This window comes from Dipodomys merriami, unplaced genomic scaffold (assembly GCF_024711535.1).
Source record: "Dipodomys merriami isolate MVZ:Mamm:240054 unplaced genomic scaffold, mDipMer1.0.p SCAF_154, whole genome shotgun sequence".
Taxonomy (NCBI): domain Eukaryota; kingdom Metazoa; phylum Chordata; class Mammalia; order Rodentia; family Heteromyidae; genus Dipodomys; species Dipodomys merriami.
The window spans coordinates 850253-865039 of NW_027202871.1; the positions used below are offsets into that span (position 1 = coordinate 850253).

The 14787-nt window shown below is 47.4% G+C and overlaps 1 protein-coding gene across 1 annotated transcript; it reads right to left on the minus strand.

Annotated features, from left to right (window-relative positions):
* Positions 1–1146: 1146 nt before the first annotated feature.
* Positions 1147–7142, minus strand: Il12a (interleukin 12A). The gene is made up of 7 exons (XM_070022820.1): positions 7026–7142; positions 6491–6639; positions 4685–4798; positions 3994–4035; positions 3871–3918; positions 3636–3779; positions 1147–1489 (listed from the first exon to the last, which is right to left on the minus strand). Exons 1-7 carry the CDS (start codon positions 7039–7041, stop codon positions 1334–1336), a joined length of 669 nt encoding a protein of 222 aa, XP_069878921.1. The 5' UTR covers positions 7042–7142; the 3' UTR covers positions 1147–1333.
* Between the last annotated feature and the right edge of the window lie 7645 nt (positions 7143–14787).

A 14787-nucleotide genomic window follows, 5' to 3' on the forward strand; every position in this document is an offset into this window, starting at 1 on the left:
CATCCCCTCAATCCTCCTAGCTCCAATTCAACATATGTATGCTAAATATTACCACTGCATTCTCCTACACTTCCTCTCTTCATTCTCCTACCCTCTCCACTTGCCCTCCCCCACCTCCTCCACCCAGAATCAGCTTCCTGGTATTAATTTTGTTAGATTCACCCAATGCTGGTTGTCCAGAGATTGTCTCCCCTGCATATTCCTACTTGAGTCACATATGCATGTGACTCTGTGTCTACAAATATATTTACAAATCAGATATAACTTCCATGTAGGAGAGAAAACCTGAGTCCTTTGATCTGACTCATCTCAATATAATTGATTCCAGGCCCATCTGCTTCTCTGCAAATTACATCTGTATCTATATAACTAACTGTCTAACTGTTATATCTAGATAGATATAACATTTTTTGATCCATTTATTCATTGAAAGACATCAGGCAAAGAGCATGATTGTGCAAGTAGTTTTACGATATCTTGATGTGTAGTCTTTTGGATAAATGCCAAAGGGTGGACTTGGTGGATGGTAGGGTAGTTCTGTTTAGCTTTTGGAGGAATTCCATACTGCCTTCCATCATGGTTGAATTAGTTTATATTCCCACCAACAATGTATCAGGGTTCATTTTCCCCCCATATACACTCCAGCGTGTTTTATTTTTGATGATGGCCATTCTAACTGGGGTGAGATGGAATCTCAGGGTTGTTTTGACTGAGATGTTGGAAGGTAAGAGTCTTATGACTTTTCTTCCTGGGTGGCTTTGAACGGTGATCCTCCGATCTTAGCCTCCTGAGTAGCTGGGATTACAGATGTGAGCCACTAGTGCTCAGCTACAATCAAGAGGCAATTTTTCAAAACCATGACTCTTTGAGCGACCTGAGCACAAAGCCTGGTTTTCCTAGACTCCTGGTCAAAGGAGATGAAGAGATGAGGGCATGGGCAAGGGTGCTGTGGCCATCTCTGCCAGATCATTATGCTCGGATTTCATCAGTGGTTTATGTTTCTCTGGAATGTCTACTGTATCACTGCCATGCTTCAATGACATCAGCAACGTATTAGAATTGCTTCCAAAGCTTTTATTACTAGAACAACATTTACAAGGTATGTTTTCCAGCATTTTATAAATACATTATAATAAATAGAATATAAATAAATATAAATTAGTTAACATTTTCCTGAGTAAGAATATAAATAAATATAAATTAGTTAACATTTTCCTGAGTAAAATAAATAAATACTGATAAATAATAGGGAGTGTCTGTTTCCATGAATACTTTGGTACAGAATAGCTCATCAATTATAGCTCTACCAGACACTGCAGGGAGGGCCGTCCTCTCAGGAAGAGCTCAGGTAGCTCATCACTCTGTCGATAGTAACTGCACGGACTCTAAAGGCATGGAGAAGGATGCAGAGCTGCATTCTTATCCTGTACAAATCTGGCTCTTCAGAGGAAGGTTGGTGTGGCACCGTCTCGCTCTTGGAATTCAGAGCCTGAAAGAAGAAATCATGATTGTCTGTATAGTATGTAGAGTACTTCCTCATTAATAATGGGCGAAGCCAGAGCCCGCCTCAGAACCTGCAGCATACCCTACCTGCAGGCTCTCAAACTCACTCCACATCTACCCCCAGCAGAGGTGAAAGCCTCATTTCTCCATGTATCCTTGGTGAGCTCCAGAAGGCCATTTAGAATATTGCCAGGTGCCGGTGGCTCATACCTGTAATCCTAGCTACTCAGGAGGCTGGGATCTGAGGATCACAGAAGCCAGAACAGGCAGGAAAGTCCACGGGACTCTGATCTCCAATTAACTTACCAAAAAAGCTGAAAATGGAGCTGTGGCTCAAAGTGGTGCTAGCCTTGACCATAAGAGCTCAGAGGCAATGCCTAGCTCTGAGTTCAAGTCCCAGTATTGTCACACCACCCTCCACGGCCCTAGCCACAAATGAAGACTATCACCAGCAGGAGTTCTATTGTGGAGAGGCACAATTCTATAATTCTGTTGATACCAACTGCGGTATCTAGTTAATTTTTTATACATGGCATCCAGAAGCCCTGTCGGTTTCGAAGCAGGATGGTAGGGGGCTGCTCTGGTCTGTCAAGGAGTAAACAGACCTGTTCATTATGGAAACACCAATTGTGGAAGATGATTCTCTGGCAATGGATCTCCCAATTTTAGCCCCTTGATTTGCTAATGCAGCATGAGATTTTATGTTACATGATAGATGGAGAGTCTCTACTCTCATTCATGCTTCAGAAAAAAACCTAAGAGACTTGGAGGGTGTGTGCAGCCACTTTTGCTTTACAGACAGCAAATGGAGGAAGGAGGTGTTAACTGACTCCCCACAGCACTGACCCCACCGTTCAAATCACCGGACCGCGGACATCACATAGTTCCCAGTATGATATGCATTCTTTGATGTTTGCATGAAGTTCACGGCCTTTCAGACAATGACTTTGGCACACACAAAATGATGTGAAAGGGAAGAAAAAGAATAAAATCCCCAAAAGGAAGCTGTTACATTTCAATGATTTCTGAAAGTGCCTTTCTGTCCTGTGCCTAGTGGGCAGAGCGCTCGGCTGTCTTTCTCTGTGCACACTTCCGTGTCTCTACCTGCCATGGTGACCTGGAAAACAATACAGCTGTTCCCCCAGTGAGCAACGCCAGAGATGGCCTGGCTGGCAGGGCCTTTGGTTCATTCGCACTGCATTCAACTGCATTCAACACGAGCAGCACCGGCCCCATGTGAGTATGCACACACCACCCCCTTGCATTCCCATCCGACTCCTGCAGCCTCACTGAGCACACAGTGCTGCGGAATCCTGCTGGGAGGGATCCTGGCTCTGCCTCTGGTTGGCCCTGTGATCATGGATGAGTGGCCTCGTGCTCTTATGATTCCTCAATACATATCTCCTTGGCTTGTAGGATGACATTTAACAAATGCATGGAAATCTGGGCTCCAGGGGCTCATGTCTGCCAGCCTAGCTACAGTGAGGCTGAGATTGGGAGAATCGTGGTTTGAGGCCAGCTCTGACAGAGTTCCACCCGCAGCTGAGCACAGTGGCCCGCACCTAGGAGGAGGCTAGCATGGGGAGGATTGGGGTTCTCTGCTAGCCCTGGAAGAAAAATCCACGCATGAGACGCGGTCTCAGTGGAAGCAGCTGGTGTACTGGTGCATGGTTGTCATTCCAGCAGCAGTGGCAAGTCTAAAACAGGAGGATCAAGGTCCCAGGTATGCACCCAGGATGAAAGAGACACCCCATCTCAAAAATAACCAGTGCAAATAAGGACTGGAGGTGTGACTCGGCAGTATAGCACCTGGCTAGCAAGCACAAGACCCTGAGCGCAAACCCTAGTACTGCATGAAAAAGAAAAAGAAGGCATGAAAACATCTGCAGAAGCCTGGCGCGTGCCCATGGCCACCACCTGTGGCTGTTTCTCCTAAGGAGAAGCCTTCGTTTGCCACCTACAAACAGTGCTCCAGGACTGTCCCCGTGCAGATCTCTCTCCTCAAGGCCTTCCCAGGGATTTCAGGCCACTCTCAATCCAGTGAGAGCTGAATTTACCCCGCCTCTTCCCGGTCCCTGGCCAGCCATCCCCAACGTGAAGAAGATGCCCTCACAGGCCGCCTGAGGCCTTACCTGCATCAGGGCATCAATAGCTGTTAGCATGTCTTTATCTAGAGTGATCTCACTTGTGGGATCCATCAATAGTATTGCATTCATGGCCTTGAACTCCCTCTGGTACATTTTCAAGTCCTCATAGATACTGCTGAGGCACAGGATCTGGGTTACAGGACAGAAAGAGAAGGAAACCATTATGAGGGGCTCCGGGTTCTGGGCATTTCCTCCACTGCAACTAAGAGCAGCATCTTACCATCATCGGCTCTGGAGAAGGCTCTGTAGAGGCTAGGCAACTCCCTGTCTGGAAGAGAGAAAAACACAGCCATCAGTAGAATGCAGGTTCTTACGAGGGGGAGCTGTTAAAATTTTCACTTACAGTCAGGACAGACGTTTCTCTAGAAACCAGGCAGCTCTTGTTCTGGAGGGGAAAAAAAATACATGAATTATGTTGTGTGTTTGTGTGCTGTTCCCAGGACTTGAACTCAGGGCCTGGGCACTGTCCCTTAGTTTTCCATTCGAGACTGGTACTCTACCACTTGGGCTATAGCTCTACTCTGGCTTTCTCTGGTGGTTAATTGTAGCTACTGTAGTCCCTTCCTGCCTGGGCTGGCGTTGAATTCTTAATACAAATTTTCCCAAAGTTACACCATGAACATTATGGCAAAAATTCATAACACATAATCTTCATATTTTGAAGTATATACTCCCACATCTTCATATTTTGAAGTATATATTCAGGGGAGTCAACTCTACTTACATTGTTGTTATAGTGTTTACTTCCAAACCTTGGCTTTTTCTTCTTCTTTTTTTTAATATATACTCACGTGACAAAGGGTTTACATAATGGTCTTTCACACATATGTGTGTACGTATATATAAAAATATATATTTAAACATTTATTATATATTTATAATTATGCATGTATGTATACATATATATGGGTCCCTCTCTCCCTTTTCCCTGTGTTCTCCCCTTCCCTATTTTTTCGACAGCTTTTAGTAGCTCAGATCTGTGTTCTGAAGGGAACAGGGCAGGGCAGAGTCTGGTGTGCAGCATGTGATTCTACCTTGGCCAGCTCCAGGGGCACGCAGGCCTCCACCGTGCTTGTTTTGTCTTTTGTGATATCTACATGGCCAATCTTTTCCGCAGTGCAAGAGTAATGTTCCAGGGTCTGTCTGGCCTGTGAAGATACAAAGAGAAGCTCAGCTGATGTTGAGAAGGCACGGGTCTCCCGTGGGGCTGGTCCCCCGTGGGGTGGTCCCCTGGCTGCCAGCACACGGGAGCCCACTGGCTTTCACCCCCATCTCTGACCTGCAGGGAATTCAGGCTTTTCTACAGAGCGTCCATTTAGCTGGGAGGGTTTACATATGGAAACACACAACTTATTTCTGCTGGGTTCCTATGGTGAGCTCCTTCTTAATTAAGATTGACTGAAGCTGGGTGCTAGCTACTCAGAAGGCTGGGTGCTGAGTTTTAAAGGCTTAAAACCAGCCCGGGGAAAGAAAGTCCACAAGATCCTTCACTCCAATGAACTGCCAAAAAATCTGGACATAAAGCTGTGGCTTCAGTGGTTGAGCGCTAGCCTTGAGCACAAAAACTCAGGTACAGCGCGTAGGCCCTAAGCTCAAGCCCCAGGACTCTTCCCCCTTCCCACAAAAAAATTGATATGTGAGCAGTTGGCAGTGATTCCTGAAAGACTGTAAAGGAAGAAAAGAATTCTCCTGAAGTCTTCCTAAACATTGAGCTTATTTTAAGCTATTTAAAAGGTGATGAGCTAGAAAATTAGGAAGGAAGACTTTTTTTTTCTACAGCTGGCTGTAGGCAGCTCATACCTGTAAACCTAGCTCCTTAGGAGGCTGAGATCCGAAGATCATGATTCAAAGCCAGCCCACACAGAAAAGACTTCAGGATTCTTTTTTTTGGGGGGGGGGGAATCTGGTCGTGGGACCTGAACTCTGGGCCTCGGCACTGTCCCTCAGCTCTTCAGCTCAAGGCCAACGCTCTACCATTTGAGCCACAGTGCCACTTCCGGCTTTTTTTCTTTTTGCTTATGTGGTGCTGAGGAATCGAACCCAGGGCCTCATGCATGCAAGGCAAGTGCTCTACCACTGAGCTACCTTCCCAACCCCACTTCAGAATTCTTATCTCCAGTGAATCAGCAAAATCACACCACAGCTGGTGTGGCTCAAGTGATTAAGTGTCAGCAGGGAATGGGAAAAGCCTAGCAAGGACACTGGGACCTTGGTTCAAGCCCCGCATTATAAAGAAAAGAGGGAAGGAAGGCCAAAGAATTTATCTGCCTCCCCTCCTCCTCTGCCCCCCCCCCCTTCTTGGGATCAGGCACAGACCCTCACACACCTAGGATATCTTTCAGGACATTGATTTTTGCTATAGCTTTTCAGTAAAAGCAAGAGCCAATTGGAAAAGGTCTCTCCCCCCCCCCCCCCCCCCGCCCCTCTACTTAAAACTACAGCTACCCTGGAGGCAGAGATGGGAGGGCAGTCTGGCTAAAAGTTAGCAGAAAACTCCATCTCCCCAAAGCCAGGGAGGGTGGGAGGACCATGGAGGTCCAAGAGGGCACCAAGCCCAGGCTGGGGGAGCTGGGGACCTTACCCGAAAAGCAAACTAAACCAAAAATAAAAGGGGGTGTGTGTGCTGGAGGCTGTCCCAAGTGGCAGAGCGCCAGCCTAGCCTCGCAGGTGCAGGTGCAGGGCTCCGACTTCCAAGCCAGGGTAGCAAACAAATCACTACACCCCCACCCCCATCCCATCCAAACCAGACGGCTCCCTCCCCCTCCCCCCTCCCCCGTCGGCGGGGGAGCCTCAGTTTCCCCTGACCCCGGTGCCGGCTCCCCGCGATCCGGCTCGCTCACCTTCTGCAGCGCGCGGCCAACGGCCCGCAGCAGGTTCTGGGAGCTGTCGAGGCACGCGTGGGGCCCTCCCGCGTGGGTGGCGGGCGCGGACAGGCTCCTGGCCTGGCTGGTGTGGTCCAGGAGCGCGAGGGCGGCCACGAGGAGCAGAACTGCGGGGGGGGGCGCGAGCCTCAGTTTCCCCGCCGTCCCCGACCGCCCCCCCTCCACGTGCGGTCGGCGCCGCCCCAGGCCGCAGCCCGGGAGGCCCAGGGCGAGCCGGGCGGCCGCCCTCCCTCCCTCCCCCCCTCCACGGACGGCGGGGGAAACTGAGGCTGGGAGGCGGAGGCCCGGTTCCCTCCGGACCCCTTCTGGAGGCAGTGGGGTGCGAGGCCTCCGTCCGGGATCCACGCAAGGGCCTCCTCCCTCCGCTGACCGGGCTGCCTCAGTTTCCCTCCGCGTCCGGTGGGAAGTCGTGGCGCCGGCGTCCGCCCCGAGCCCCGCCCGGGGTCGCCCGCTGCCCGGCCCGCAGGCGCAGCAGGTCGGCCCGCGTGCTCACCGGACGCGGGGCGCATGCTGGGCGGCGGGTGGCGGGCGAGGCTGAGAGGACGCCCGGGGGCCGCATCTTTATAATCGCCTCCCTCCGCGAGGACTTTCCCGCCCGGCTTCCCGCTTTCCCTCTCCGTCTCTCGGCGCCGCCGGGCCCGGGCACGCGCGGCGTCACTCTCGGGGGAAGGCGGGGGGGGGGGCACCCGAGGGGCAGCACCACCGCCGCCGCCCCCAGCCCGCGGAAAGCGAAACGGAAATTGGCTGCCAGGTCCGCAAGCCCCGCCCACAAGGCCCCGCCCACTCAAAAAGCCCCGCCCCTGTCCCGAAACCCGGTCCCGAAGCCGGGCTTCTACCTGGCCCGGAAGCTCCGCCCCCTGCCTGGTGCAGAAGCCCCGGCCCGCCGCGCGGGGCATCCCAGCCTGGAGCGGGCGGGCGGGCTCTGGAGGGCGTGCACGAGTCCGTGGCCCATCCCTGCCGCGTGCCAGGCCCGCGCGTGCCGGGTGAGCTGCACCCCCGGGAACGCCTCCACCCCACGCCGACGCCACGTGTGTTCAAGGGGGACTGCGGTACCATGCTGACCCCGAGCTCAGGGCCGATCCCACGGGACTCATGGGATGCGGGGCTGGGGGATTCAGGATGGGGTGCGGGTGCGTGCATTCCCTGCATCCTCCGGGGCCTCGGGGGGGGGGCCTGGCCACGGGTCCCGCGGGGCGCGAGCGTGACTGTGTGGGGTGCGCGAGAGTAGCCCGGATGTGCGGTGCTGAGGCTGGGGGTGGTCGGGCCTGCTCCGTGAACCCACCACCACCTGCGTGTGCAACGCTTTGGTGAGTGCCTTTCGTGATAAGACACTGCAAAGCAATTGTAATCAAAGCAGACATTGCCAGGAGAACCCACGACCACTGGAACAAAACGGGAGAGTGGGGGACAGACGCCCGCACGCGGTGTTTAGCACGGGGCACAGCTGCTGCCCACCGCGGCCAGGAGAGGGTCAAGCGTGTGGCACAGCGCGCCCACTAGCTGTTACCTCTGTGGCCAACCCCAGCCAAGCTCACGCCAGCATGCAGGCCGGTCTCTTTAGGACCTGGCAAAGGTCATTACAACACTTTCCCACCTTTGCAGGAAGCGCCTTTCATTCTCACCCAAGGTATGGCCAGACAAGAAGATTGGGTCTACTCAGTGTCGGGGTGGACATCAGAGACAGTCGGCTTCCACCCCTGGGAAGGCAAAATCCACTCACGGAGGAGCGATCCGTTCTATAATAGACTAAGTTAGAAATAATAGACTAAGCTGGGTACTGGTGGCCTGGGAGACTTGAGTTCTGAGGGTCATGGCTCAGAGCCAATTAACTACAAGCTGCGAGTGAAAAGTGCTCAAGTGGTAGAGTGCTATCTTGAGAGGCTGGTGGGAAGGTCAGGGATAGTGTCCAGGCCCTGAGTTCAAGTCCAGAACCAGCACTTGAAGTATTAGACTAGACAGTCATGTCTCAACAGGGATCTAAAAATTAAAACACTGGGTAAAAGTATAAAGATGAAAAAACAGAATACGATCTCTATACAGTATTATAGGATAGACAAAACTCTTGGCATTGCACTTATTTTGGAATTTTATGATATTTGAATTTTAAACAGGAGAGAGGCAGTACCTCATGATCAAGCATGATATCTCCACAGTAAAATGTGGAACCAGTCATAGTAAGTGGATAAAGAACCTCATGTGATTTTCATCACATTTTGCTGTTAAATGAATTTAAGTAAAAACTCTTGGTTCCATACCTACACACAATGACGAATTATGGATAAGTGATGATAGAAAAGTACTCAAATGAAAAGAACAGTTTAAAGTAGCACACATCGAATACGAGGGTTTATGTTAAAATGGGGGTAAAATAATTTAAGTCCATGTACAGGAAAGAGAAGAGCGCATTGGTGTCATGGACTGGCGAATATGATTAACTCAATTTCTTCATCTTAAATCCTTTATCTTCCCCGAGGAAACAGCTTCATAAAGACACCCTTGCTACGAAGATAACTCAGGGTAGTTTGCAAACTTCAGTGAACATGTTCAAAATTCTGTTTGTTCAATGGGCCAATCTCGTATCATATGGAGTTGAGGGTTGAGTTTTGAAACAATGCTGGCAGAATATATTTAGGATCTACGTCAGTAGTTCTTGACTGGAGATAATCTACCCCACAGAGGACAGGAGACATTTTTGCATATTATTCCTGCAGGAAGGATGGATGAGCATGGTTAAACTCTCAAGAGGACCCAGGACAGTCTTCCTTCTTCCTCCCAATATAAACTCTCTGATCCATATTTCAACCGTGTATGGACACCTCAGCATGCCTGCCTTTCTCATTCTTCTTCTTAAGCAGACAGGTTCATAATTAGAGGTCCTGAGCACAAGAGTTTGGAGGCCATAATTTAGGGTGAAGCATGTCATCAGTGAAGATGGAAATCTGCTCCACAGGCCAGCTCTAGAAGCGAGGGCCTGTCATTCTCCCTATACATATCATTGAACTTGAGCATGAGTTAGCTATGCCTGAGTAGCATTAGACAATCTAGGGTCTGGCCCAGCTCCAGTCCTAAAAGGTGGTTTATGAGGACAAGAAGAGGAGCTTTGTGTTCCTTGTTCAATGCCAACAGGGAGCACAATGAGCTAAGGCATCCAGCCCTGTGGAGCACATTTCTTCAAGAATCTCAGTAACAGAAGGTGACCTGGAGTAAGTGGAGCCACCAAAGCTATTTGAATATATAAAATCACACATTTCTGTATGGAAAAAATACAATGAACAATACTTAAGAGCAAATGATAATGTAGAAAAAAATTCAAAATAATGACAGGTGAAGGGCTAGTATCTTTGAATAATATAAATAAAAATATCAATAAGTAAAACCCAATGGCCCAATGAAAACTGACCTGACAATTCAAAGTGAGGGATATACAAATCATGTTTAAACCTGATAGAAATGCAGCTGCACTTACAGAGAAATACAAACCGAAATTAATAGAATGCTCGCTAGCCTATAAGTTACAAAACTGGAATGTCCGATGGCGCATTGAGTACCTGGGACAAGGAGAACAGCTTGGCACATTCTCCTGCAAGAAATGTAATCTAGTAAATCAATATGGTGGGCAGTCAATAAACTCTATCAAGATGACAGAATGGCATTGTACTCTTGTTCAACAATTCCACTTCTAAGAACGGATTTGGTAAAACTGTTTGCACATACGTACAAATTGTACCAAAGAACCTTTTTTTTTTTTTTTTGTCAGTCATGGAGCTTGAACTCTGGGCCTGGGTGTTGTCCCTGCACTCTTCAGCTCAAGGCGAGCACTCTACCTCTTGAGCCACAGCGCCACTTCCGGTTTTCTAGTGGTTTATTAGAGATTAGAGTCTCGCAGGCTTTTCTGCCCGGGTTGGCTTGGAACTATGATTTTCAGATCTCATCCTCCTGAGTAGCTAGGATTACAGGCATGAGCCACTGGTGCCCAGCTAAGAACCACTTTTTTTGGGGGGGTCCAGTCATGGGGCCTGAACTCTGGGCCTTGGCATGTCCCTCAGCTCTGCAGCTCAAGGCTAGCGCTCTACCACTTGAGCCACAGCGCCACTTCCGGCTTTTTTCTTTTTGCTTATGTGGTGCTGAGGAATCGAACCCAGGGCCTCATGCATGCAAGGCAAGCGCTCTACCACTGAGCCACCTTCCCAGCCCAAGAACCATTTTTTAAAATAACAAAAGTCTTGAAACTAGCTGGGTGCCAGTGGATCATGCCTGTAATCCTAGCTACTCAGGAGGCTGAGAACTGAGGCTCGTTGTTTGAAGCCAGCTTAGGCAGAAAAGTCCCCATGAGATGCTCATCTCCAATAAACTACTCAAAAAAGCCAGAAGTGGAACTGTGGCTCAAATGGTAGAACACTAGGTTTGAGCACATAGAAGCTCAGGGACAGTGTTCAGGCCCTGAGTTCAAGCCCTAGGACTGGCAAAAACAAACCTCCCCCCCAAAAAAAAACCAAAACAAAACAAAACAAAAAAACCTTGAAACTAAAGGCCCATTAATAGGAGATTGTTGAAATAAGACAGTTCATCTTTTCAAGGAACCTTCTATGCAAGCATTTAAAAGACTGAAATGGATTTATATCTGTGGTAGGACAAATCATTATTATGTGAAAAGTTGGTGATTACCAACTTCTGTGCTCCAGGCTAGTGCTCTACCTTAAGCCACAGTCCACTTGTGATCTTTTGGTGGTTAGTTGGAGATAAGAGTCTCATAGGCTTTCCTGCATTGGCTGGTTTCAGAGCTCAAAAGCTCAGATCTCAGCCTCTTGAGTAGCTATGATGACAGATGTGAGCCACAGGCGCATGGCTTCTGGCAGAAGTTGTATAATGTGGAAAGAGCCGGGACATTGCAGTGCTGAATTAACATGCACTCTCCTCATGTTGTGTCACCTTGGGCCATTTACTTAATTCATCTGAACATTTACAAAACAGGGAGAAGAAGATCAACATTTGGGGGGGGGTAGGGAGTAGGTATTGGGATAACAGACACAGCAAGACACACCAAACACAGGTTGCCAGTTGACTTCTGTATCTGTGAGTTCTAAATGGTTTCTTTCTAGGTACTCTAAGATGGAATGTTTCCCTAATCCACTTCATGGCCAAAGCTAACCATCTTCTCTGGCTGAATCATTGACTAGGAGGATGGCCTAGATTCATCGCTGTTAGCATATAGATGTTTATTTGGTGATTCTCTCTGAATGAGAAAATTCCAGTCTGACGACACCAGTCTTAGAGAAAGGAGAAGAGAGATGGGACAGGAACACTCGGGGCATGTTTGTACTTCAGAAAGGGAAGAGTTGAGTTCGTTTTCTGTTTCTAATTGCTTCTTGTAGTATCAAAACAAAGCTTTTTATTGAGTAGATTCCCAGAGAAGGAAGTCCAGGTGATAGAAGCAGCTCAGACCTATCTTGTTACCTAATAATCTCATTTCCTTTGTTTTTATAGCCTAGAAGGCCCCAGTGTTTCTGTCTTAAGAACACAAAACACAAATATACCCAATGTCAAGGAGCTCCAAAAAATTCTAGGCAAATTCCACATATTTCTCCTCTGGCAGTAATATCCTTTTAGACCATAGCACAAAGGAGTTCTGAGTGGGTTTCTCTCTAGAAACTTAATTCCAATGCTTCCATGTCCAGTAAATATGCAGCTCCATAAAATGATTAAGCAATTGTATGCTTGAATGCAATAGAAAATGATCTAATTTTGCGTTTAAATAGAGCTAAGCTGATTGCGTGCGATTGTTTCAAGGCGTCTGTCTGTCAGTTGGCTTTCTACAAATGATTTGGTGTAGCTTCATGTCATTTCTACCAAACAATTTTGGGGACAGCCACATAAAAATGTCACTGAATTCTGAACAAAATTTGAGGAAGACTCGTATATTCATTAGAATGGCTTTTCTTGGTTAGTTTTCTTCAGGGACATTTATTGGGTTTGGGTTGGGTTTTTTTTTTTTTTTTTTTTGAAAGCTAATTATGCAGGTTGAGGAGGGCTAAGGATGAAAATGTAGCAGCAGCCTAATGGCTTTGTGGTCTGTTGATGAAGATGAACTGAGAAGCTGCTTCTGCTGATCTTGTGTTTCTGGGAACACATAGTTGTCAAATTGGAGCCATTTCTTTTATGAAAAATCTGTTGTTCTTGGAATAACAAAGGAAACTATGCTATTATTAAAATAGTAGATAGGAGCCGGCAAACACCATTCAAAGAACCTTCTTACTTCCAGTAGTATTGAACAGGCTGTAATTTTCAAATAACGAGGCCTTGTATGTACATACAATAGTTGAGAGCCACCAGTCATTAATCTGAGCAGGGAAGCCTGGGGCTTTTTGCTATTGTGTTCAGGGGATTTTGCACCCAAAACTTACTCTTGCTAAGAATGATTAAGGGAAGAGTGATATTACTCGGTACCAAAAGGTGGTTTAACATTTACTAAGTACATCTTATGTGCCAGGGACTGTTGTAGACAATTATTCGCTCAATTCACACAAGCCCCGCAGGATGTCTGTATTTTAATTATTTTATAGTTAGTATTTTAAATATAACCAGAGCAGAAAAGGCTCAAAGTATGGCTCCAGAGAGTAGAGCAGCTGCCTCGCAAGCCTAAGCATCAGGTTTAAGCCTCAATTCTTCCTTCCTCAAGAATAATAAAAAAATAGAATGTAGGTGAATAAATTAAATATCAAACTTATATAGACTCTCCAACCTAAAAATAGTTGTCTAGACTGAGGCTTACTTCTGTGGACCCAATTTTAGTATAAAAGCTTATATGCACAGAGTGGCTATAAATATTTCTCACTGTCATTTTTTTTTTTTTTTTTTTTTTGCCAGTCCTGGGGCTTGAACTCAAGGTCTGGCCACTGTCCCTGAATGTCTTTGTGTTCAAGGCTGGTGTTCTACCACTTGAGCCATAACACTACTTCAGGCTTTTTCTGAGTAGTTTATTGGCAGTAAGAGTCTCATGGGCTGGCTTGGACCAAGAGCCTCAGATCTCAGTCTCCCGAGACTGAGTAGCTAGGATTACAGTGTCCACCTTCAACTTCTTTTTTAAAAAATACATAATTAAAAAATTATCTTGAACCCTCCCCCACGGTATAACCCCTGCTTTCACTGTATTTGATGTTGGTATAATTTGTGGAGGGGAAGGGCAAAAACCAATCGTTCAACTAGGGATACAGGTGGACCCATTGCAACAATGAGATGTACAAGTCGTTATGTCAAAAAACGAACTTTAAAACTTTGGTGGTGTGGGGGGGAGGATCCGGTAGGGGGAATGGGGGGAGTATAGGAAGGGATGGGAAGGGGAAACAAAGAGGAGGCAACAATGCTTGATAAGAAATGTGCTTGTTATTTTGACCATGTAATTGTAACCCCTCTGTACAGTAGTCTCACAATAAAAAAAATTATCTTGAAGTAGTTCTACAAAGGGGTTTCAATTCATGTCAGTTTATGAGCACAGAACACCTTAATCAATGTCACTCCTTCTTTTGATCAGAATCACCCCCTCCATCATTCTGTGTGTGGGGGAGGGGCTTAAATTAAGGCCTGGGCACTGCCCCTGATTTTTTTTTTTTTGCTCAAGGCTAGTGTTCTACCACTTGAGCCAGAGCTCCACTTCTGGCTTTGGGTGATTAATTGGAGATAAGAGTCTCATAGAGCTCCCTAACAGGACTGGTTTCAAACTGTAGTCCTCAGATCTCAGCCTCCCAAGTAGCTAGGATGATAGGTGTGAGCCATCAGTGCCTGATTCCTTCCATCATTCTTTAATGATCATTTCTTGTTATTCAACATGAATGAGAAACTTCATATTAGTTGCTGATTTAAAATACCTCTTTAATCTCTAACAATTACAGGAATGGCCAAGGGACTCTACTTACCTTCGTCCTTTTATAGACTGAAACTTGTTAATAAGGTACATAAATTTTTTTTTTAAAACCAAAGCTTTTTCATACCATGTACTTCAAGGCCATGATATTGGAGCAGTCACCATATAAGTCATCTGGAAGCCACTGGAAGACTCATCAGCCACAAAATATAAGGCAGTATGTGGTTTGTGTCAGGTCAAGGCAGTAGGTCGTTTGTGTCAGTACAGGGGTTTCAAGTGGACAGCTGGGTGTCTCGGGCTATGGTGGGGTACCCTGAGTTCCTCCACACTCCGTGGCCAAGTGCTGAGATGCATGGAAGCAGCCTTTGTGCCCAATGTGAAGTCATGACACAGGAGT

Bases quoted from the DNA above. Each gene is read 5' to 3' on its own strand.
- Il12a (XM_070022820.1), bottom strand. The intron at 4,799-6,490 runs GTGAGCGAGCCG...GTATCTTCACAG, and splicing joins TTGGCCGCGCGCTGCAGAAG to GCCAGACAGACCCTGGAACA. The intron at 3,919-3,993 runs GTAAGTGAAAAT...TCTCTCTTCCAG, and splicing joins GAGAAACGTCTGTCCTGACT to ACAGGGAGTTGCCTAGCCTC.